The following is a 25,654-nucleotide window of genomic DNA, read 5'->3' as shown; positions in this document are numbered from 1 at the left end:
GGGAAAGAGAAATATCACTTTTACCTTGTGGTAATTGGAGACAGAAAAGGTCCCTGCTGAAGTCACAATTGGCGATTACAAAGTTCCCTTGCAAATGTCAACAGTTTATGTCCATGCCAGAACTACTATCTACTCAGCAACTGTACACTGTGCATAGTACTATTGGAGCTGCAGATAACAGTGGGATCCCTATCACTATGCAATGGCCTTCATATTTTTCACATAATAAATGACCTCACTAGTCATCACAGAATGATAAGGCATTCAGGCATTCAGATTGCAGTTTTCCACATAGAACCAGTTCTACAAGGTTTTATTTCCATATTACACTTCAAACTGCGAGCATACATCAGATCTATTAGCAAGACCACATTCCAATCCATTTAAAATCAAGTTTACCTGTGTTGGGTTTATTAAGACTTCCATTTTTGTCAGGGGTCAAAGGCACATCAACAGAAATGTTCATTGTAGACACTGCAGTGAGTGGTGTGCTAGAATACTCTACAGAAGTAGTAGTAGATTTGATAGATGATGTTGTTGAAGAGAATGAGTTAGTTGTTTCAAAAGAAGTGGTAGAAGTAACTGCATCATCAGACTTTGTAGGTGGTGCAGATGTAGGCAGAAATGTATTTGTACTCTGAGTAGCAGGTCCACTAGAAATATCTGCCGTTGTCATCTCTGTCAGGGGAGTGGGAGAGACGGAGTCTTGTTCATAGGAAGGAGCATTATACTGAGTTACAACAGTGGAAGGAGTCGCAGGTGAAACTGGTACGTATTGAGTACTAGAGCCACTGCAGGCAACTGTTTCATGCATACCACTATTGGAAAAAAAACACACATGAAGTGTTGGTGCTGGCTGAGCAGCGACTTGAAGTAAAAAAAATACACTTAAAAAGTGTTTTGAAGAAGTGTTAATTTATACATGTTTCTGATTAAATTTTTAAAAATTACATTTTCTGCTAATTATCTTAATTTTTGTCATGCCTCCAGGGGTGTTATTTACTACAGTCAGCCCTCTGAATCGGGGGGCTGGCCATTCATGGATTGGAGCATCCATGGATGGCCCTGCCCCATTATCATCAATGATGGTATGTGCACGCAACTGCGTCAATGTGGCCATGTGTACATCATGGGACTTTAGGTGCCATAGTATTTGGTATCTGAGGGTGGTGGGGAGGAGGTATGGAACCAAACTCCCACTGATATGAAGGGCAGACTGTAGATACAATTGTTAAAATTGCAGCAGGAATATGAGCTAAATACGCAATCCCTCTCAGTTTAACTATATTGACTGTCATTTAGAACATGTTGCTTCCTCAGAGCACACACATGGACACATTTACATATTCTGTCATATCAGGCCATCATGAAAAGGTCTGAGCATGTGCTAGTGAGCATAAAGGAAGCATGCTTAGCCTTCTCAGTCTTCATAATGCTCTGGAGTGATCCTTTTACATTAGCCCATGTATGTTCAAAGATGGGAGGAAAGTGTTCTATGCCTCCACCACCACCCTGTAACACACTTAGACAGATTCTTTTTTTTTTTTTTTTTGAATTTTCCATTTTTTCCTCTGCCTGTACAATACAGTGGGCCCTTGCTATACACAGGGGATCCATTCCACCGCCACACACACCCATTTTGTCCTCCCGGGCTTGCCATACGTGTCAGATCAAATCCATGTATGGCAAGCCTGCGTATGGCATGGATACACTGTATATTTTCCTATTCCCTATCATTTATTCATTGCCTTTTGTTTGGATGGTAAAAAGCTAGAACTTGCAAACCGCTGTGAGATATAAACCTGTCATCATACTGTCTATGAACTTGCATGGCTACAAAGGGCCAGACTACACATTGCATGAAGAGTGGTTCTTGTGTGCTTCATTTTATTTACTAAACAGCAGCCAGGAAGTTCCAGTATAGACTGAGATTGTGCCATCTAGGGAGAAGCTAAGCTAACCCTTTGCCCGACCACATTCCCAAACTGAAACTCAAAATATGTATAGGAAATCAGGTTCTGTTCTAACCCCTAAATTAAGCAGAGTATTTTTAAGTCACAATTACCACTGCAGTAGTCTCAGCTCTTCAACCGTTGAAGGACAAAAGTGACGATCCAAAGATGAACAACAGCATGACTCTGTAATAAAAATGTTTTACAATATGTGTCATTTCAATTTACTTCAGCAATGAATTAGTGCAAACATCACTACACCTCAAAAAAGAAGAGCACTTCAGCATGTTTCAGCAAACCTTTGATTTAAAACTAACAATATGCACATGTGAAATGAAACAACCAGGTCAAGTAATAAATAACTAGGCCAACAAAAAACTTGTTGAATCCTCTGGAAACTACATGAAGGCTTCTTTCAGAATGCATCCAGGGATTTTTCTTTCTTTCTTTCATCAGCCTCCACTTTTCTTATGATTCCCATTTTGGTTACCACATTCTTTTTATTATTTATTTTTTAAAATATACAACTAAACAAATTTCTCAAAATAATATCTAGAAGATACAAAGAATCATCATCTTCAACATTATATTAATTTCGATAAAATAATAAAAATAACAAAATGGTCTATATCATGAACATATCTAGTACAAGTTAACCACGACAGACACCCATTTTTGTGCAAAGATGAACCATGTTGCTATTTGGTGACTACAATTTTTCTTTAACATGCTAGTGGTGAGCTGCTGAGGCAGGCCTATCTGCTTTTCCTTTTCAAGCTGGTTTTCAATTTGCAGGTGCTCAGTGGACAGAGCTACTGTTTACCTTGCTTGTTGTAAACAGGCACACACAGCAACAGTAAGATCACCTAGAGGTCAACCAATCTCTTTTTCAAGCTTTGTTTATTGCATTGTTCACTGTTTACTATGCTGCTGCAATAAAAAGCCAAAAGTCTGTATTCCTCCAGCCCTCCTTTGCCATCTTCTCAGTGTCAGTGCCAATAAAATATTTCCAACAGTCAGAGCAATAAAAGGAAGGAGGGTCTGTGTAAAAGGACTTTGTAAAAAGGAATGTTTTTGTCAAAGATTTTGTTAAGTAATATATGCCTGTATTTTAGCAAGAAGGGAATAATTTAACAATTTATTTCTCCACGGCCACAGAATCCTACAAAACTGAGCAGTTTATGATCCTGTGTAATTACCAGAAGACGTTCAAAACAAAATTGTATGCTCAGTATGACTTGGTCCACGCTAGGTGATATCTACTATTCTGTATGCTTTCTGCTAATGTTTCAGTGCTATGTAGACTCAGTCAACCACCTTTACGCCAATATTACGTAGTAGTAACCTCTGACAGGAATATGAGCTTCTTCCACACCCCACTACTTGGAGGCAGTGGCTAAGTACAGTCCTCCCTCTGTTCTCGCGGTTTTGGAACCCGCATCCCTAGCTTATGCTTGAGGGATGAATGGAGGGAGAAATAATGGGGCTCATGTCCAAGTGCTGCGTGCCTATATTCAAGCCAATGGGGCTTGAATATATGTGAAACTCCATTTTGGCAAGGGGGTCTGGAAAGCATCCCCTGTGAAAAAGGAGCGGCAACTGTAATGTATTCTTTCCACTCCCCCCTCCATGCCACAGCTTCCAAAATGCATTGGAAATGCTCTTCATTGCAAAGACCATCCTTTAGTAAATATTGACAGGAAAATGCTGTGTCCTTGCTTACCTAGTATGTCTAAAATGAAAGGATATTTATGACTACTTACCAGCTTGGCCAATTTCTGCTTTTTCTTTCAAATAGGACAAGATGGCACTAATATTCATATTTTTCTGCAGCTTTATTATGAAACTGCATTCTGATGTACTACTAGAAGATGTAGGGGAAAGAAATGTAAAAGCTATATTACTGACAGTTTAGTATATATTTTATTTATAAATAGTGAAATAGGGTCGCTGCTCACTTTCTCATCAATTACATAACAACTAAGTAGTATCATTTGTTTTAAAAATTGTATAATTAACAGCAGTAAGAGCTTTAAGCTAAAATACTTTTCTGGTATCAGCCACCACTGGAATACACCCCATACCCCAAGAATGTCTCTGAAATTGACTTTGACTCTTGGACTAGAAAATATTCTGCACACATTCCACAGGACCTTAGGATACAGTCCTGTACATACTTATCTAGAAATCAGTCCTGTGCAATAGGGGCTTACTTCTTTCTGAATAGACATGCACGGGACTGGAAAGTTAACATTTCTATTAAAGCACTGAAGTCATACTGCTTCCATTTGAAAGTGGTAGTGCTTCTTACTACACTTGTACCCACTTGTAGAATCAGAAATAATAAAACAATTATGTAAAATAACATACCTCTGGTCCACTTTATTACATTGCAGAAGATATGACTACAAGAGAATAAAAACAAAACATATATGCATTTAAAATTGAGATTCAGTCCACAATAATTAATTATGGTAGTAAGCTTTATTACTCACCTGACTTAACCTCTGAAGTGTTTTGTTGAATTCTGAAATTCTGAAATAAATTATCAATAGTTTAATCATAAATTTTATGAATGATTCCTCACTAGTAAATTATCCTTAAGCCAGTCGCTGGGGGTGGGTTGTGGGGGTTGGGCTTGTAGTGGATGACACCCCAGAAAAGGATCTTGCAAATTTCACTTGCAAGATAACTGGATCCAAGCCAATGGTAAATGTGTTTATGAAGAAGATTTAGAGGGCTATTGCCATTTGTAACCACTGTTATTTGTTTGAATTCTTGGATATACATATAACAATAATGTCCTTAGAATGCATGTAAATATATGGTGGGCTGTTTTATTATGAACATAATTGTGACTGTAACATTAATCCAGTTGACTCCAATCCAAGTATTAGCACATCTGAGCTTTAATACTTTTACCCACTGATGTGGCAATAAATCCAACTGAACTCAATGAACATCTGAATAGAGTTATATAAGTTTGAATTGACCTGTAACAAATCTAAAACGATGCAAAAGGGTATACTTTTTTTGGCATCTGAGTAAAACAATATTAAAAATGACATGTGATATGAATGCACAATTAGGTAAGAAGAAAAGATTTATATTCTGTAAAAAAATTACTTACTTCATTTCTGGCAGTGCAGTTGAAGAAGCTTTTAATTGGTACTGACTGGTGTCATGATAATGCTAGAAAAATGAAGAATTCATAAATATATTGCATCCTTCTATATATTCCCAGCATCCCAAGATAGTGGCAGTTTATAACAATGTATATCAGATCTTTCTCATCATAGTGATATAATAATAAATAATAAATTGTTTATTTATAGACCGCTTTTCCTACGATCAAAGCGGTGTACAGCATATAAAATAGGTACAATAGAATAAAAAGGGACATTAAGACAATTTCACAAACATTAATACAAGTTACAGTCCAATATCAATTATCTAAAAAGCATACAATTCAAATTATTAAAATCCTAGGTATGTATACATCGTGATCAATCAGGGAAGACTTTTATTACAAGGAATTGGGAGGGTAGGCTTGTAGGAAGAGGTAGGTTTTTAATGCCTTTTTAAAGGCCTCCGCCGTTCCACTAAGGCGGATCTCTTCTGGTAGAGCATTCTAAAGAGAAGGCGCTACTGCTGTAAAAGCCCTTTGATGGGTAGTCGCCAATCTCATCTTAGGATGGTTGAGTAATAATATACCTGTTGTTCTGAGAGTGCGGGGTGGATTATGCAGGGAGAGGCGTTCCCTCAAGTAACCCAGGCCCAAGCCATTTAGGGCTTTATCACTATTCAGGTATATTACTGACTCTCCCAAAGCTGCAAATTGCACGATGTTGCCATGGCAGTTAAAGTGGCATTACAGTATTCTATGTTTGTAGTGTGAAAGGGATCTGTATGTTCACATTCGTTTGAATGTAATTAAAATTTCAGTCAGCTGGGATCATGATAAAGAGTGGCCCTGAGTCACATTCTGCTCATGTTCAAGAGAATATGACTGGGGGCATTCTGGCCATGATTAGCGATGGTGGGGTACAGTCAGCAGGTACGAGCCCATCTCTCAATCCATTTAAAGTCTTCATGTATTCAGGCACACATAGTAACTAAATCGTAACTAAACAAGGATATTATGCATTAGTATAATAGAAATAAGGCAAATACTGTGAATGAAAAACTGGTACAACTTTACTGTTTTTTTAAAGTAAAGTAAATTACTGAAGTTAATACTAAATCATTTACTTTAGTAATTACTTAGTATTTCTTCTACACGTTGAGTGTCCCTTATCTGAAATACTTGGGACCAGACATACTTTGAATTTTGGATTTTTTTCAATTTTTCAATATTTGCATATACATAATGAGATAAACATTCATCTGTGTTTCATATATACTTTGTACACATAACCTGGAAGTAATTTTATATACAATATTTTCAACAATTTTGTGCATGAAACACAGTTTGTGTACACGGAACCATCAGAAAGAAAAAGTATCACTATCTCAGGCACCCATGTGGACAATTTTGGATTCTGGAGTACTGTATTTTAGAATTCAGAATTTTGGATAAGGGAGGTTCAACCTGTACCACACTGGAATGCTTATCTGATTGAAGGGGTACTCCTTGATAATAACTGAGCTGTTAGTCACTTGCAGTTAATTACTGGTAAGAAAAATGAACTACCTGTAGTTGTTTCAGTGTGGTACATATTGAGTTCAAGTTCAGATAAGCATTAACTCAGTGGCTCTTTCCTGGAATAAGCATATAATTTTTTCAAAACTTTGAAAAGGTGTAATTACTAAAGAATCCAACTTAAGTACAGAATAAAGCTAATGATAACAATAAAAAGTCTTACTACTTTTAGGTTGTATGAAGTATCGGAGTTGTTGTCATTGGTCTGAAAGTTTTTAGTGCCCATGTAGAAGACTAAAAGGAAATAAAAATTCAAAGGGAAAAGGCATTATTAGGAATGGTTTTGTTTAGAAATATCTTGACAAAAGGGAAACTGATGATTTCCTTTTATAAATTTAATCTTATCTTTGTACAGATACTAGGCTTGCCGATCTATAGATATGTTACTACAAGACACATAACACAGTTATATAACTATAAGAAAATATATAATAAACCATGGGGTCTTTCTTGCATGAGAAATGGAGATCAAAAGTTTCCTTTTCAACTTTAGAACACTCTATAGTTCAAAATCTAGTAAGAGGGATTGTGAACTCAAAATATCTTCCTAAAATCAAAAATGAAAATATTACTAACCTGTGTCATTACAGAGGGCCGATAAGTTACAAACATTATTATCTAAACCCTTTGTTCCTGCAAAAATAACAGAAGAAATTAAATGAAGAGTTGGTAAAGGAAGTTTGTATTTTAAAGTAATGATTTTCTTACATTTTCCCACCTAATTTTAAGACACCATGTATCATAGGATTAAATGTGAGTGACACAGTTTTGAAAATGAGAAGCTACATGTTAATTTATCAGAACTGGTGGAATAAAACATCTGCATTCCCAGAACCTTTGAAAGGAATGCAGCTAGCTAAACAAAAAAAGGAGTTATAAATCCCCCATTTTGTTTCCTTATTGATGCATCCAATCTAGGAAAACAAGCCATAGAACCCAACTACTTAGACATGCTATCTTAAAAAGAAACCTAAATCCAGAAATTAGTATTTTGAAGGAAAAGTGTCCAAATTCAAGGCATCTAATCCCTGTCTGAAAAGGGTTCTTGTCTGCACTGGTGTGGGGCAGCCCAGAGTATCCTTACTCTGGAGAAAAGAAGATTAAGAGGTGATATGATAGCCCTGTTTAAATATTTGAAGGGGTGTCACATTGAGGCAGGAACCAGCTTGTTTTCTGCTGCTCCAGAGAACAGGACCAGGAACAATGGATCCATGCTCCAGGAAGAGATTCCACCTCAACATTAGGAGGAACTTCCTGACTGTAAGGGCTGTTCGACAGTGGAACAAACTCCCTTGGAGTGTAGTGGAGTCTCCTTCCTTAGAGGTCTTTAAACAGAGGCTGGATGGCCATCTGTCGGGATGCTTTGATTTGGATTTCCTGCATGGCAGGGGGTTGGACTGGATGGCCCTTGTGGTCTCTTCCAACTCTACGATTCTATGATTCTAGAGCTGCCTCGACCCTCCACTGTTGTAAAGGCCCTCTATTCCAAGGCTGGATGGCTGATCACATGTGTGTCCTGTTCAGCCTCCTGGTACATCTGTGGCAGTGGTAGGTCACTTCACTTTGAGGTCAGAATAAGGCTCCCAGCCTCAAACACGTGTCTGGATGCCTTGTTCTGACCTCAGAGCAAGCAACTAGTGGCAGTGATGGATATATCAGTGGCAGAGCGTGACGTGTTTCAAATACCTGCCCAGAGGGAGCAAAGAATAGGAGCTGAAATAGACTGGTGAAAGGCAGACTGGGGTTGCAGAAACCACATGCCATGACCTCAATCTGCCTTGAAGCTGCCCAAAAAAGGAGCAGCAAAGAACTGCTCCTTTTTCGGGTGGCAAAAAGCCAGCTTTGTACTCATGTTGCATCTGAAAGCCGGCTTCATGACGCTCTGACAACATGCAGTGTATAAACACCACATCACCGGATCGTCATGAAGCCACCCCGATGTAAATGGCCAGGCAGCTTCCGGGCAGTTTAGGAGTGTGCAGTGTGTAAGCACCATGCTACCAAGCCACCCGAAAGTCAGCTTAGCTTGCTGGTTTGTTCCGGCTACTATACTTTACTTTAATATGTTAAGGGCATTATACCCCATTTCTGATGCTGAACAGGCCAGCTGTCATCTGGTCTATTCACACTAGAACTGAGGGTTGGGCCATGCATCATCTTGTCTCCCTGCCAGGTAGATGGGGGTAGGCCATTTTATTTGGCTGAAGCAGACAGGGCTGAGAGGGCCTGTACTGGTTTCCCATTCAAAATTTCCCCAGCTGCTATTTATCCTGGATACAGCAATCAGCAAATAGTTTTCCCTTCAGAAAAGAATTGGCCAGATTAAGAACACTTTAAAAAAAAGTAGAATGCAGCATTCACTTTGGCCTACAACATTCAAATGTACAGCATAATTGAATGAAAATGGAAAGAAAGAACATTTGTTTCCATTACCATCATTCCCTAGCAGAAAGATCACATTAGCTCCATTCTCTGTATGTCTGTGATCCTAGACACTAACATCCTAATAAGAATCTAATAATAATAACAATAATAATAATAGGATTTATTTATACTGCTTTGTCAGGGCACCTGTATTTGGTGTCATTCTCCCGTTTCATCTGGTAAAGACAATTACCCTTTAAATATTTGTGTCATTTATTATAAGAAGCCCTTGGAATAGCAGACACTTGTAATCCTTAATGGATCCCATTTTCGGAAGCAGGTGGGATATAAGTGCAACAAACAAACAAACAAACAAATAAAGTGATGCTAAAACTCCTCAGTTTCAAGTGAAGTGAAGTGATATTTATTTAATGGCAACCATTCACTACCTCCTCCTCTCCTGGTGTCAATAACCATGTTGGCTGGGGAGGGTAGGGTTATAGTACAGAACAGTTTCAGGGCACCATCTGGGGAAGACTAGGTGAATGTTTGTCACATAGTTCAGAAATTGTGGTCATACCCAACTGCACAATCAGTACACAGGAAAATGTGAGAATCAGATACAGATAGATTTTAGGTTTCAAATCATTTAAGTATATGCCCAGCTCAATCAAGAACTATATAAGTAGAAGAAAATACAGATCACAAAATCCTACTATATAATAAGTTTTAATTTTATATCTTACCAACCACATTAGTAGAAGCTGATGAACCACCTTCTCCTGTATTCATTATTGTGTCTATAGCTGTTATTCCAAAAGAAATATTTTCTTAATTAATATTTCTCAGGTTCCTTTCTTGTAGTTGCTTATATAATAGCGTAGAAAAAAGGACTAAAGATTCAGTTCCATCATGCCACTGATGTCTGGGCTTTAATATTGTTAGCTAAGAAATAGTATGTTGTTTGCTAATACTTATTGTCAAAAGCCAACAATAGAATGAAATTATACATGTGTATATCTGTGACTGTGTCAATAGTGATGGCTGGTGGCTTTCATGTCAATACGGCAGTCAATCCTCTCTGGGTTTTAGTTTGAATTTAAAGGAACTATTAAACCTCAAATAGGTTTAGCACATTGGATAACTCTTTTAAAGCTCAGATTAGAACCTGGAGTGGATTCATACACTGACATAGAAACCACAGCTTGTTGTAGTTCCAATGGATGTGTAATTGGCACAATTTAGCCAAAATAACTGGGTAGAAACTCCCAACTGATATCAATTTGGCTTGGTTTAACTACTGCTTAAATTTGATTTATTAAAGTGCTTTAATATTTTTTGAAACATTCTTTTTATTGCACTCAAAATACAAATCATTAACCAAGCCTAATGTTTACTAGGCCAGCAAATAAAGAGTGGAGCACAACAACAATTACATCAGGATTCAAAGACATAGACATGTTAGTCTGGAAAATCAGTAGGCAAATGATCTAGTAGACCTTGAGGACTAACTGAAAGAAAAAAGCTGATCATATGAGATTTCGTAGACTTTAGTCTATTTCCTCAGATGGATACTGCAGGCTCAAGTCTATGAAAGTTCATGCTTCCTCAGATGCATGCATGTAGGTTCAAGTGTACAAAAGTGCATGCTGCCAGCTTCGTTCTTTCAGTTAGTCTCAAAAGTGTTACAAGATCCCTTTGCATACTGAGTTACATCAGGATAATATCACAAAATTAATTTAACAGCACTGTACAGAATAATATGAAAACTGCAAATAGATAAAGACACAAAAGTTAACAATTTTGCACCCACATTTTTTAAAAACATACCAGTTGTTTCTGGGAAAGTTTCTGTCCCAGTTGTTGCTAAGAAATGTTTAGTCCCACTAGTTGTATCTGAAAAAAAACAAAAACAAATTATAAACTTAAAATCAATAATTTCTTGCAACCCATAAAAACCAGACGAATGGCAACCTCCCAGATGATGTTTTCTGCTGCCGCTCCCAGACTATGGAACGCCTTGCCGGAAGAGATCCGTCAAATAACCAGCCTAGACAGCTTCAAAAAACCCGTTGAGACGGATCTCTTCTGGCAGGCGTTCCCAGAATAGTTCAATCTGATTTCTGTACTCTCCCTACTTTATGTAACCACTGCCTCTACTAGAAAATTGCTATCATTTTAACAGGTTGAATTTTTAAACTGTATTGTATTTGATCCTGTTTTAAAGGAGGAGTAAATTTATTTATTGAGAGTATGTATTATTCCAGTATATTCTAGTCATGTAAGCCACCTTGTTTGTTGCAGCAGAAAGACGGGATGTAAGAATAAAGTTTAATTATTATTTATTAATAATATATACTAATAAATTAAAATAAATGATAAATTGCTATGATCTGTTGGAAGATTTTTCGTATTCTCTTCCCCCCCCTCCTTAGATAGGGAATTCCTGCATGAAAACTTCCCCCCCTCTCTCTCATTCAAACTAACCATGTGACTTAGGTCACTTCCCCTAACTAACATTCTTGCAAAATATTTTCAGCTGAATAGTTGTGTTTCTTTCTTCCTGCTCTCTCAGCTTTCTTTGGAAAGATGCTGAGATAAATATTTCTTTTACTTGAACTATTCACTAGCTAGATTAGGATATAGCTTCTATGTAAATATAGAGTAAATCCATTAGTAAACTTTTGTTTTAAACTACAAACTACATGTTTGTTGTTTACCCCACGTGATCAATGGGAAATTTCCACATAAAAATATATAAAATACTATTTAGTTGACAATAGCAATGAAAACAGAAAAACCACCTCAGACGTTTACACTTTGGATCCCACACTGGTAAAAAGACATACCAGCTGAGTCTGAGAAACTTTTCATCCTAATAGTCATTGAGGAATGTTGTAGTCCACTAGTTGTACCTAAAGAAAAAAAATTATAAAGACAAAATGAGTATTTAAATGCAAACATCCGGATACTAGTAGGCAGACATCAATACTGAAAACAAATAAAGAAACACTTTCCACTTCCCAGTGATAGAAGAAATATACCTTCTGTTACTGATAATGGTACCGGCCCACTAGATGCTCCTATGGAAAAATAAAGAAATTATAGTTAAATATAATAATATACAGTACATTTTGCAACCATCATTGCTATCATCATGATCATAATCACCACCATCATCTATTTACAATCTGCAGGCTGTAAAATCATCAAGATAGATATAAAATTGAAATTGAAATAAAAGCATATCCATTCCATTCATACAAGAAAGGCACATTATGATTCTGTTATATTTATTTTGTTAAACCTAAACTAAACAAAACAACTAAGTTTCAAATAGCACCTTTGAGACTAAATGAAAGAGGTGCTACAAGATCTCTCTACATACTGATTCGACAGACTAACACAACTATATCTCTATGTTTCAAATATTATGTGTGACAACCGCAGCAATAAAGTTGGTTACATTATCAGCAACTTTTCAGTCAGTATCTGGTGTTAAAATAGAGATATAGAACTTATCAGAACCTCCTGGGTATGAATAAACAGTAAGAAAGTCAAATGGGATTTTACATCCCTGTTAAACCAGTCTTCCATGAGTGCTGATGGTAAAGAATTCAGCACGGCCATAAAAAACCCCTTCTGCCTAAAGGAGGCAGTTACTTGTCCGCTGCTGAGAAAGCCCACCGTTGATCGCATTGTAGTTCCCAACACCCCTTTCTTTGGCAAGGTACTGGGGGTTTGTGGTGTTCTCCCAGCTTCAAGATTCTTGGATGAGATGTGTTATCTTGATCAGTGATTCTCAAACTATGGGGTGAGACCCTTGTGCGGGAAGGCATGGAAGTTGCTCAAGGGGAGTGCAAGACTTGGAGGCTCTGATCCCTCCTACTCCTCCTCTTCCCAAATCTTTTAAGTGCAAAATTTTTAGATGCGTTGACTTAAATACTGAATTTATTTAAATAAAATTGTTCTAATTTCAACGATACTATTTCCTTATAAAATGTTAAAGTATGAATATACAGTGGAACCTTATTATACGCGGGGGATCCATTCCGGATCCCTCCGCATATAAAAAATCCGCCTATGCTCGAGCCCCATTGTTTCCAATGGGGCTTGTGCATGGCGGTGTGGCAGCACGGCGGCGCGCGAGGCGCAACAGGTGCGCGCACCCATTCAATTGAATGGGACGCCCCACCCCTTCCGCCCCACGCGCGCCGGCAGCTTTGAGCGCCTATGCTCAAAGCCGCCGATAAAAAGACCGCATATGCGGAGGCGCCACTGTACATGAATGCGTGATTTAAAATATACACACTAATATATTTTTATTCATGTACTACATTGAGGGAGGAGTGCAATATCTGCATGTAGATATAAAGAGAGCCCGGGGAAAAAAGTTTGACTACCACCAGTCTAGATCTATTTCAGCCTGGTTTCAGGCAGCTTTCATTGCTGCCACACTGCAGAAATAAATAGCAATAGCATGTACAGTTGGCCCTTGGAACTCACAGAGGATCTGTTTCACACACCCTGCGAATTCCAAGTATCTTAGGTATTCAAGGCCCATAGGCTTGAATGGGGTGCATGCATGCAGCGCACCATGCCGTTAATGTGCAAGTAAGCACTCCCTAAGTGGTTTACAAAGTGTAAGCTAATTGCCCCAACAAGCTGGGTACTCATTTTAGTGGCCTCAGAAGGATGCCAGGCTGAGTCGACCCTGAGCCCCTGGCAGGTATTGAACTCACAACCTTGTGATTTGTGAGTGAGTGGCTAATATTTTAAGTTTTGTATGTTATAGTAATATGAGTTTTTATTTGTATTATAATATATTATAACAACAACAACAACACCTATTATTATTATTATTATTATGTATTTGAGGCAATAATGTTTGGGAAGTTTTGTTCTAATAAATTTAGCTCTAATAATCTTTGCTTAATAAAACCATTTTCTTCTGTCCAAATGGAAGCCATTGGTTTAACTTTATATTTGTCTATAGACAACTTTCAGTCATGGGCAATTTTCAGTTAAAATCAGTGATAAATAATCAGGACAAATGGAGGATAACTAAAGACATAAGTAGTATCCAAGTACAAATATCTGAATACTAGCTGAATAACAACAATGTTGTAAACAGTGAAACAGACAGGAAAAAATTACAGGTTCATTTCCACAGTGATAAAAAAACATACCAGTAATTGATGAGAGCTGTTGGATCCCTGTTGTAGTTATTTCTAAAGAAAAAGAAATACATTGTAAAATCAAGAATTGTAACATATAGTGGATTTTTCTGTATATTATCTTTACCATAGTCAGATAAGGGAAGTTCTATCATCTTGTTAGTTGTTCCCAAATAGCAGGGCTCAGAAAAGTTCCATTTTGCCTGCTAAGATAAACTAAAAAGGGTGTTGGCTTCTATAATCCAAACTGGATAGTCTTTACCACTAGAAGCTTCTCCTTTTGTGTCATGTCTTTTTAGATTGTAAACCTGAGAGCAGGGAACAATTTGTAAGCCACTCTAAAGAGTGGGATATCAATACAATAATAAATAAATATATCAGGTATTGACATGGGGAGGAAAGTCATGTCGTGGATCTGCCATATACTCTTAAAAAGAAATATATGTGCAAAGCATCCTGAAGTTTATATATGTCTCATGTCCACAAAGAGACAAAAAACAGGTGGGACTGATGGTACAACCTGAACACTTCCTGGCACAATTAGGAGAGAGAAATGGCCTATCAGGAAAATACACTGAAGATGCTAAAAGGTACCTGATAAGAAACCGAACAACATCTGCAGACACTTTGACAAGCAAAGAGTTAATGAGTACATAAAGCTGAATGTATCTATGGGTTAGGCCTAATATTACTACTACAGTGGGCCCTTCCCTTACATGGGGGATCCGTTCTGGAGCCCCTCCCATGTAAGGGAAAATCCTCATATGCTTGCGCCCCATAGGAAACAATGGGGCACGTGCATGCAGCGGTGTGTGCCATTGTGTACATTGTCGCACAGCTTCCACATAAGCTGGAAGCCACGTATAGTGTGCCCGCATATGGTGCGGGTGCACTGTACTGCTATTACAACTAATATTTATTGCACTACTGTATGGAACTGTGTGAATCACTTATTACCATGCATTTGATTAAGATTTATTTATACTACTGGCACCATGAAAACAATGTAAAATAGTATTGGTATGATGAAAACATTTGAACCATCAGCCAGTTGCTCCTATACAAAGAACATGTTATTTCATGTTGACATAAAACAGCATTTGTTTTCAAGGAACTAGATCTAACAACGTTTGTTATACCTACAAACACAGCCACTTTCAATTGTCATTGGCTGAGTTTTCCCAGAGATAAGATGTTACATTTCTGATATCAGCCATAACATCATTTTATCAAAAATATTAGCCAGCCATTTCTAGAGAATGTCTTAATCCAGAAAGAAAGAAGGAAAGAAAGAAAAAGAAAAAAAAGAAAATTGATGAATGATTTGTGCAGCTAACCAGAAATGTTTTTTTTCTCATATCTGAAACTGGTAAACCAGATGTTTTTCATCCAGAAGGTTTCAACTTCAGTCTTAGCAGTGATAAAAAGACATACCAGAGAAATGTTCCATCCCAGTTGTCACTGAGAAAAGTCCCTGTTGATTAGTTGTTCCTAAAGAAAAACAAATTATAAAATTAAGTAGAATGTTGTATAGTGAACATAATAAAATAATAAATGAAATAATGAAATAAAAGTATAACCAATGAGGGGGGAAATCTAAGATAACAAAAAGGACAATAAAACAGACTTGAAATGACTCAGTTTTGTATCTGTGTTCTTTTACTTGCAGCAAACAAACTGGCAACATTTTTATTAATCTTAATATTTGTGATTAATACATATATGTTACTCAGCAAATTTCCATAGGAATAAACAAGGCAAAGGAGAAATCAAATCAGCTGTTACATCTCTGTAAAAATTACAGCACAATTATAGTATGTCCACAAATTGGACAAATTGTCAAGTGACAAAGAAAGTCCGTAACTGGTGATGGCTGCTCACAGATGTCTAGCACTGCTAGATACCTTACAAAGTGCAGATTAATCTTATGCTGCAAGCAAAGAACCACTCTGGTTTATTGCAAGTCCTTTCTCCTGTCCATCTGAAAGCAGTTTAATCAGTAGCTTTTATTGAACAGTGAGAAAATATATCAAATCAAGGCTAAATAACCAAAGTCTATTTAATTATAAATATCGTAATATTAACAAGCTGACAACAATGTTGCAAATAGAGAAATTTACAATCTGGTTTCCATAATGAGAAAAAGACATACCAGCTGTTGCTGATGAGAGTGGTATCCCACTAGTTGCTTCTAAAGAAAAATAATTTATAAATTTAAGTTCTATGAAATATGGTCAGTTTTTCTATTGAAGTTCTGGAATTAAGCAAATTAACTTGATAATCTGTGCCATTGTTTCTTGTCACACAATATATTCTGTCTGTTGGGGTATGGCAGGTACCACCCCATGTTTCTCTAGAATCAAAAGTTTCTCTGTAATAAAGGTCACTTATTTTGCCTTATAGGCATTTTGTATTCACTGACTACTCGTGTGCTTGATGTTACTTGATCTATATTGTTTCATGTAATACCTTTTTAATGGAATGTGACCACTAGGTTAGATTGCTGCCACTAACTTTACGGTTTACCAAGGTTGATATGGTTTCCTTGTTATAGATTTTAAAAAGTTTGTCTTTGGGACTGGAGTAAAAAACTTTAGTGAGGTGTATGCTGCTTCTCTGAGAAGACCAAAAAGGACAAAACTAACCCCAATTTATTAAAGTCAACAAAAACAACAATTTAAAAATCTCTGCAGATATGACACCATAAATGGAAACTGTCAGTGACAATGTTAACGATAACAATGTTCAGCCATGGCCCAGGAATCTGCACCCCGAAAATGCCATTATTTCAGTAAAATTTCAAGTTCTGGTAAGGGCAAGTACCACTGTCTTTACTATGAACTAGCTTCATGATATCATCAAATTGTTACATGATCCCTGATTAACTGGGACGATTATGCTTTTTAAAAAAAAAAGAAAAAGAAAAATGCCAGGTCACCTGTAATTCAGCAGCCCTTCAGCAAAAAAGAAGTGAATGGGGAAGGAGAGTGTTTCGGTACAGGATCCCCCCTAATTGTGCAAGATAACATTCTGACGTAACCGTAATAAATTACTATGGTCACTAGATAAGGACCATAGTTAGTTCCCACCACAGCTGTGTGCGTAAGTATCCCTCTTTCCCTCTCCAACTATAATACTGAATGGCTGCCATTCACATAGAGGAACATATGAACATATGAATTTGGAGACCCTATAGCACCAAGGGAGGAAACTGTAATCTATCCCTCTTTAGTGGGCCTTCATTGACAGGGTTCCCATGAGGGGATGGGAGGGGATATGCTCCATATACTCTAGGATCTCTGGTCCTCCACTCTGCACATGTTCTATAACCTATAATTATTGACATTTTGCCAGTTTGCATAAAATAGTTATTGTAATTGAATCTAAACCAGGAATGGCCAACACATGGCCCTGTTGACATTGTTAGACAACATCTGTATCTCACATCATCACTCACTGCTATCTATGCAGGTCTGTGCTGATGAGAACAAGTCCAACAAGATCTGGAACTTCATAAGCATTTCAGCTTTTAATAAAAGACAAGTCCCATTTCCACTGTAATTAAAAATACTATATAAGCCTTTACATAAATAAATCCTCTGTGAAAATAATTCTTACCTGCAGGATTAACGGTTTCATCTGAAGATGAATCTAAGAACACAAAATCATAAAAAGTAAAATTAAAGAGGAAAAGTGATTTCAAAACTAAACCTACTCAAAACCTACTCTATGGTAAAAAATATGAATGATGTCTTGCCTGAAGCACCATTAGGGTAGGTGACAAAAGTGACAATGGAGGAGTCTGCTGTAAATAAAGAAATGTTTTTATATTAAAAACTGCAAATGAAATATAAACAAGTTATTATGCTCTCTGTTGCAAAGGTGGGACTTATATGGCTGGTGTGCAGACCCCTCCTCTGGGCTCCCTCAAAACCCCACTCCCTAATTTTCTGGGACCATGTTTCTTTCCAGGAGGCACAGTTCTCTGTTAAAACCAGGAGTGCACCCATTCCTTGTTTATTGTTTGTTTGAGTAGAAAATCCATTTCTTCCCCAAGCCAGAAGTGTTTCACATGGAAGCTAGGCTGTAGCCGCTAGGATTGTAAGAATGGCCCCAGACCTCTGAAGCCTCACTTGCTCTAGAGGGCAAGACTATTATCAATGAGTGGAAACATACAGAAAATAGATTTTGCCTAAGCAGTAGGATAAATTCCCTAACAGTAAAGATTATTTAATAATAACCATTATTTGTCTAAGGAGATGGTAAGCTCTCCACTGTGTTTTTATGTGTCTTTAAGTCAAACCTAACTTAATGGTGACCCTATCCTAGGGTTTTCTGGTAAGATTTATGCATTGGAAAATTTCTATTGCTTCCCCTAGCATTGAGAGTGTGTGGCTTGTTCACCCAGTGTGTTTCCATGGCTGAGTGTTTATATGATCCTACCTATACAGAGCTCTATATGTTCCTATACAGCAGTGGCCCTTCAGATGTTGGAAAGGCCATTGGCTATGTACAGGTGATAGAAGTTGGAGTACAGCTTCATCTGGAGGTCATACAATCAATATTCCTTGGGCACACCATGTTTAGAGGACATCTTGACTCAAGATGGCTTCCAGTGTTACAAACCTTTTCATTTCATCTCCAGTTTAAGAGCTATATAGATTCTATACATTAGAGAAGAGTACACACATTTTGGGACCTAAATGTTTTGTGAGACATTTAACCTTTTCTATCAGAGAGCTCTGGTGCCACAATAAGCTGCAATTCCCAGGATTCCGCAGCACTGGGCCAGGGTAGTTAAAGTGGTCTAAAACTGGATTATTTCTGCAGTATGTTTTGGACCTTTGTTAGCAATAATTCCAGATTTCAAATTTAATTAAATAATGTTGCCAGATTTTAGCCCAGATCCTAGAAATGCTGACAAACATACACAAGTGTGCCTTCATCTGTGGAATGTGGATGCAAGAGGGGAGAGGCTGGCATTCAGTTGAGGCAGAGTCAGTAGTCAGCAGTTCTGGCCAGCCTTTCAACAGAATGAGCAGGAACAAAAGAAATGCAGAGAGCATGGAGGCAGTTCAGAGGGAAAGTGAAGAGCACATTGTCTCTGGTCCACTGTGTGGGTAAGGAGAAATGAAGCTGAGCAAAATGGAGAAGAGGCAGCAAGAAAGCACACAAGGCAGACAGTAGTAAACTGAGGGAAAGAGGTAGCAGAAGGAAAACTGAGCCAGCTAGCCACCACACACTGCCAAAGGGCTGGGTCAGAGAAAGGAGAGACAGGGGGGAAAGAGAGAAAGAGAGAAAGAGAGTACAGGAGTATGAGAGATGGATAGAAGTAGAGGCAAGGGAGACAAGAGACAAAACTGACTGAAGATAAGAGGACAGGAATTGTGAGGAGTGCTGCTGAAGAAATACAGAGAGTGAAAGGAGGTCTCTGAAGAGCACAGAAGGAAAAGCAGCAAGACTGAGCAGCATGGCAGGTTGTGGGAAACCGGTGGAGGAGGCAATCAGAGCTTCATAGGAGAGAGAAGTTCCAAGAAAAGCATGGTGACTGGAGGGGGGGGAGGGAGCGAAGGGGGCAGGTGGATCTGGTCAAGCAGTGATCAAAGTGAGGTGTTCAGGTAGTGGATGTCTTCCAGCCCAGGAGAGGAAGAAGAGGTGGAAGTGAAGGTGAAGGTGGAGGCATTGACCATGACTTCCAGGAAACGAGGCATTGTGTGATAACAGCATTCTCCTCTGCAGCCTTCAACTACATTCAGATATGCTCATTCAAAGTAAAGCCCTCACTTCACTCCACTTTGATTCCTATAGAAACCATCATTGACCCAATGGATAAGTTGACCCAGGTTTTCAGAGTAAATTTTTAGACTAAAATGTTTTGACTTATAGTTGAGTATATCATATATGATATATATTTGGTATGTGTAAGATATGTATTGCCCACAATCATACTTTTAATCAACTTCTAAATGGATTGATACCTGTCAGTACAATAATTAGTATATAAGGATCAGTCCCAGTGCTTGGAAAGGTACTTTAAGAAGTATGATATAATGACTTGCTGAAGCTATTCATGACTGAGCAGTGATAGGAGGAGGATGCCCTGCGATGCCAACCACCATCCTACCACTACTCAAGTATGAATCTCTCCAGCATGTCATTATACTATTCTTCAAAGTAGCTATTGTGATTTGTTTCTTTTATAAATTGTAAAGTGGGTATTATATTACATGATAATTTCATTAAAATAACATTGAAAAAAATAAACATACCTGGTGTGCTTGAAGTTTTTCTACTTCTTAATGAAAGATCAACAGCATTGGCTGTAAGAAAAAGTTTTATTTTTTAAATTCTTTCTTGTCCAGCAACTTACACTATCTACCTCAAGAGGGCACCGCAGAACTGTGTAAAATGTAACGGCATAAAAATATCCTGCAGAGCCGCACAACTTGCTGATAAAAGTTGGGCTTGCACTTATACCGGGTGGAATGTGCAAAGGAATAAAGAAAAGTTGCTGAAAGAGATTTGTACTGTATTTTAAAAGCCAAATGTCTCCCCCAGCCATAAATCTTCACATACAAAACTCTAGAAAATGAATGGCCATATCAAAATGTTTTCTACAACTTTACAGGAATAAAATTACCTTCCATTAATGAAAGGAAAAACTATAAATTAGAGCAACAACCCCCTCCCACCGCAACATTTGTGCCCAGATGCCATGGATTTTGAGCAAAATTCACTGTTTTCAGTGCATTTTTGTGGGTTTTGCACAAACCCTTTGTTTTATATTAAAACATTTTTTTCTTCCAAAATAAAAAAACCCTTGTAGCAACTGGTCATTTTCTTGATAGTGGTAGCTGCGTCAAGATAATATACTTTCTTGTCAAGAATGTGACAATCTGCTAGTATTCTTTAACCCCTATACTCTCTCTTCTTGCTATGTGACCAAAATGAGAAAACTGGGAACATAATTCAAGTAACTAAGATCAGAGTAGAGTGAAATTGCAATTATTTGTCTGAATAGGTTCTAGGTGTTTAGATAAAATGTAGTTAAAATTAACTGTAATTCGTGCAACTGCTTCTGCTCTCATCTTGGCCACAACAGACAAAGAAAAGGAACATACAATGTTCATTATTTCATCCCCATTGTACTAAACTATGGTTTAGAATTACATCTGAACAAGACTACTGTTACCTAAATAAAAGTGGGAGGGACTGGGGGCTCCCCACTAACTGTACCACATTCTCATAAAAGTTAGGCAATTTAGCTATGAGATGTTGGGTAATATAAGGATCATTTCTACCTGTGTCTACCAGTACTAGCTGAGGAGAACTCCAAGTTTGGGTGAATTCAGATGGATTTTACTCAGAAATATGCAAGAGTGCAATCAAACACACAAAGTAATTCAAACAGAGACAGCATTCAGAGCTAATCAAAATGGAGGCATGGAAATTAGATAGAGAAGTTTGAGGGGTGTAAAGACAGTGATATTTACCTGTCTGGAGAGTAAACCATGGACAGTGGGAAGTGGCTCAGACTGGAGTCTGAGGGCAACACAGTTCATAGATGGAACACAGGCTGGTGGCCAACAGCATGCGTATTGTGTGGACACATGCTAGGTACCAGCTGTGTGTACATGGAAGCTAGATTTTGGGGCCAATATTTATATCTGAGATCCTCAAGGGGTGTGCTATCTTGCAAGGTAACAAAGATCTGATGATCTTCCTAGGAACTGACAGTGGGGTTCTGGACTAACTGATGGCTCTAATTTTAAAGTTACAAAAACAGTGACTGGATTAGGACAATTCCAGAATGGAGAGATAGGGAAGTTGGATTTTAGCATGGCAGGGGATCAATAGGAAACATTGGCTTACTTCTTTCAGTGTAATGAGACAAAGGAGGCTTTGTCTCTTGATACAAGAAGAAATACAAAGGGACTGGTGAAGGAAGGAGTAATAAGCAGACCTATTTAGCTTTGATTGAAGCATTACCTGGGTCTTACACATATCTTCGTGTTTCCTTGTCCTTCCCATGGGAAATTCACCTAGTTTTCCAAAGGTCATTGTGACCTTTTAAGAACATGCTGGCTCCAGATATGAAAATATAGAGACCCCAAATACAACATGGGGTAGGAAGGATGAATAACACTACTGACTATTTTACATACAGTGGGCCTTTACCTTATGTGGGGGATCTGTTCTGGATGGCGTATGGCAAAAAGCACGTATGCTCAATCCCCATTGGATATAATGGGGCTCATGCTCACAGCACAGCCATGTGTGCACTGTGGGTGCACGCGCCATGCTGCCTTTTGCAGCACAGCTTCAGTGTAATCTGAAAGGCGTGTATGTGGGTGCACTGTACAATGATCTTATATTACAAAAGTAATGATTTAAAATGTTTCTTGATTCTCCCCCACACACACACACACACCTAACAGTCTTATTAAGGTTGCAACTGAATAAACACTGAGACTAACCTCTACTAAATATAGTGGGGTTTACTTCACTATTAAGAACTGTTTATAGTACCATTGTTGGCTGATATGTTTTATTGGGGGTGAGTCTGATCCTGTTTGGCTGAATGTTTCCAGAAATTGGACTGGCCATTGGTGTTTCAAAAGGCTCAGTACTGTCCTTTGTATTTTTTACCATCTATAGTACAACCTCCGTATCTGTGGTGGATACATTCCTGGAATTACCACGGAAATGTGAAAACACTAATAATGGTGAACCCTATTGAAATGAATGACATCCAGAGAAAGTTGACTATACAGTCACATTGGAAGACTTAGTAATTCCTAGAGGGAACACCTCTGTAGGTATTTCTAGGTCCTCTGGTGCAACTCTACGGTTACTTTCCACCAGAAGGTTATCACAGAATTGTGCTGAAGGACATAAAAATGACTAGAGAGAACATTTTTTTTTCAGATATGAATAAGTGAAACTGTGGGTCCTGGTCTTGTGGATAAAGGGTTTGTACTGTATATGAACTTTCTAGGTTACGTGGCATTTTGGGGCTGGGTTTCATTATTAAGTTGATGATACTCAGATCACAATCAATGTCAAGAAATCTGTAGAATTCCTGAAACATTGCAGTGAAGGACTGAATAAGGAGGCTGAACCAGATGCAATGAGTGAATAAACTGAGTATCTGACCAGACAAGACAGAAACAACCTGGAATGGTAGCAGGAAAAACAAGCTGGAATTCGGATTCAAAACTGTACTGGATGGGGCTGCACTCCCTCTGAAAGACTAACTTACACCTTTGAGGTCACTCTTGAAGCCAGCATATGTCCTGGAAGGTCACATGCTGTGGTCAGATACACTTTTATCCAGCTTTGGCTAAGGCACCAACTGTGCCCCTACCTAGAGAAAGCAGATTAATTCACAGTGGTTCATGCTTTAATTACATTCCATTTAGACAACTGTAATATACCTTGCATGTGTGCACTTGAAAAAAATATTTTGGAGGCTATAGCTAGGGCAAAACATGGTGCACAGATTGTCTGGTCTTCTATCGACTGTAATGATTTCCAATCTGCTTCTGAGCTAAATTCAAGATGCTGATCTACAGAATCATAAATGTCTGGAGCAGGATATCTTGAAGACCTCTCCCACCCACACACTCCATAGAAGCCTGTCCATTATTAGATATCTTCAGGGGAGGCAGTATTACATATTCCACCAGCCCAAAAGTTCAGTAGATTGGTGAGTTTATAAGACTGGGCTTTCTCGGTAGTATCAACTCCATTGTGGAACTCCTTCCCCAAGAGACATCAAGCTAGTCCCATTACTATAGAGCTTCTTGAAGGCAGTCAAGACTGCATAGTCTTTGGCCTTAAATGGGGTTGACTTTTAGTACTATTTTAGTACTATTTTAATTGTGTATTGTTGTTGAAGCTGATTGTTTAGATTGGTTTTGAAATCTGCTTCTAAATAATGTTTTTATCTGCACAAATTTCATTGGGGGCCCTAGAAGGCTGGGAGGTTTACTTTCATTAACTATCATGCAATGGAATGCTGATTCTCAGAAGAAATATGTGGTGAAAAACTTGAGGATTTTGCCAATCAAAAATTAATTATCCACAAATAAGGACACACTGCTGACCATGCTCTCTCTATGCATTTTCCTGTTCACTGTATTGACATGTCATCAAATTTCTAGTCTTTTTAACTTTACTGTGAAGAGGAGTGGCCAGCGGGCTTAGTTTGGAGATATAATCCTTTAATGCACACAAACAAGGCAGTGATCATTCCCCTGTGAGGTCCAAATACACCGTATAGCAAAAGCATACCAGTGGTGGGGGGGAGGGCAACCTTAGAGGATCACTACTATCTATCTGACAGCAGTTTTTTCATCCTATTGCTTTAGTCAACTCCACCCAACTATTTTATTTTTAATTAGTGAATAGATATAAATGACTAATGGATATAAATGTTTCTAGACTAGTTCCTGTTGCTTGATTTAAAAAAAAAAAGATGTAATTCCAAAATATTACAACCAAATTCTGATAGCTGGCAAATAAATGTTGTTGTTGTGTGCCTTCAAGTCATTTCCAACGTATGGCAACCCTATATTGAGGTTTTCTTGGCAAGTTCCTTCAGAGGAGGTTTTTCCTTTGTCTTCCTCTGAGGCTGAGAGAGTGCAACTTGCCCAAGGTCACCCAGTGGGTTTCCATGGCCAAGCCAGGATTTGAACCCTGGTCTCCAGAGTCGTAGTCCATTGCTCAAACTACTACATCACACTAGTTTCTGCAAATAAATGAAAAATAAAATGAAATAAACAAACAATTGGGTGTAAATTCTAGAAGAGGAAGTACTCAAGGCAAGTTTTATCTTGCTCTGTTTGAACAAGCTTTACAAGCGCAGTCCAAGTTTCCCTTCACTGTTAAGATATAAAGAGTCTGATAACATAATTGGAGCCACTCAGCAGGGCACTTTTTCAGGCTCTTGTGGCACTTAAGGAATACTAGTGAGTCTTTCACAGGTATTTCTTTTCCTCCAGAGATGAATTACTGTATATTATGACCCACTGCATTCTGCAATTGGGGTTTGTTTCCAGTGGCTACAGTGAAAGGGGAAAAAGTAACATGGTAGTAATGGAAATAAAGCTTGTAATGTCGCTCTTTGAAAAGGGCTAGTTACTTGACACTTTACTCTGCTTATCCAACAAGTCAAAAATTGTCACTGCAGTCCAGAAAAGTTACAGAGTTACTATTTATTAGCAAGTTAACAGTTAACTGTTACAATTGCACCTTTGTAAAATATGAGGAACATTTTCTGGTTCTCTCAAGAAGTCAATTCCTTTTATGGCACCCTGGAAATTCTAGAATAATGTAAAAAGATATTACAAAATAATATTTCCTGAGTTCAGCACAAGATAATAATCCATGTGACTTTTCTTCCTCCCATTTCCATGGCTCAGACTGAATACACACACACACACACACACACACAC

At 38.0% G+C, this 25,654-nt stretch overlaps 1 protein-coding gene across 3 annotated transcripts in view; it reads right to left on the bottom strand.

The window, feature by feature from the left end:
• ADGRG2 (adhesion G protein-coupled receptor G2) overlaps positions 1-25,654 on the bottom strand; it is a 97,704-nt gene that overhangs the window by 18,723 nt on the left and 53,327 nt on the right. For all 3 annotated transcript variants that reach the window (XM_042460773.1, XM_042460775.1, XM_042460774.1), the window contains exons 4-21: positions 20,465-20,515; positions 17,953-18,000; positions 17,814-17,846; positions 16,348-16,386; positions 15,630-15,686; positions 14,208-14,249; positions 12,063-12,101; positions 11,868-11,933; positions 10,849-10,914; positions 9,765-9,824; positions 7,231-7,287; positions 6,818-6,888; positions 5,083-5,144; positions 4,448-4,487; positions 4,323-4,357; positions 3,716-3,816; positions 2,066-2,138; positions 400-818 (exon numbers count right to left, since the gene is read on the bottom strand). In XM_042460773.1, the coding sequence (XP_042316707.1) occupies positions 400-818; positions 2,066-2,138; positions 3,716-3,816; positions 4,323-4,357; positions 4,448-4,487; positions 5,083-5,144; positions 6,818-6,888; positions 7,231-7,287; positions 9,765-9,824; positions 10,849-10,914; positions 11,868-11,933; positions 12,063-12,101; positions 14,208-14,249; positions 15,630-15,686; positions 16,348-16,386; positions 17,814-17,846; positions 17,953-18,000; positions 20,465-20,515 (1,359 nt within the window). The remainder of the gene's footprint in view (positions 1-399; positions 819-2,065; positions 2,139-3,715; positions 3,817-4,322; positions 4,358-4,447; positions 4,488-5,082; positions 5,145-6,817; positions 6,889-7,230; positions 7,288-9,764; positions 9,825-10,848; positions 10,915-11,867; positions 11,934-12,062; positions 12,102-14,207; positions 14,250-15,629; positions 15,687-16,347; positions 16,387-17,813; positions 17,847-17,952; positions 18,001-20,464; positions 20,516-25,654) is intronic.

This window comes from Sceloporus undulatus, chromosome 3 (assembly GCF_019175285.1).
Source record: "Sceloporus undulatus isolate JIND9_A2432 ecotype Alabama chromosome 3, SceUnd_v1.1, whole genome shotgun sequence".
Classification (NCBI taxonomy): domain Eukaryota; kingdom Metazoa; phylum Chordata; class Lepidosauria; order Squamata; family Phrynosomatidae; genus Sceloporus; species Sceloporus undulatus.
Note: the sequence above shows the minus strand (reverse complement) of the source record. Positions and strands in the feature narration are given on the sequence as shown.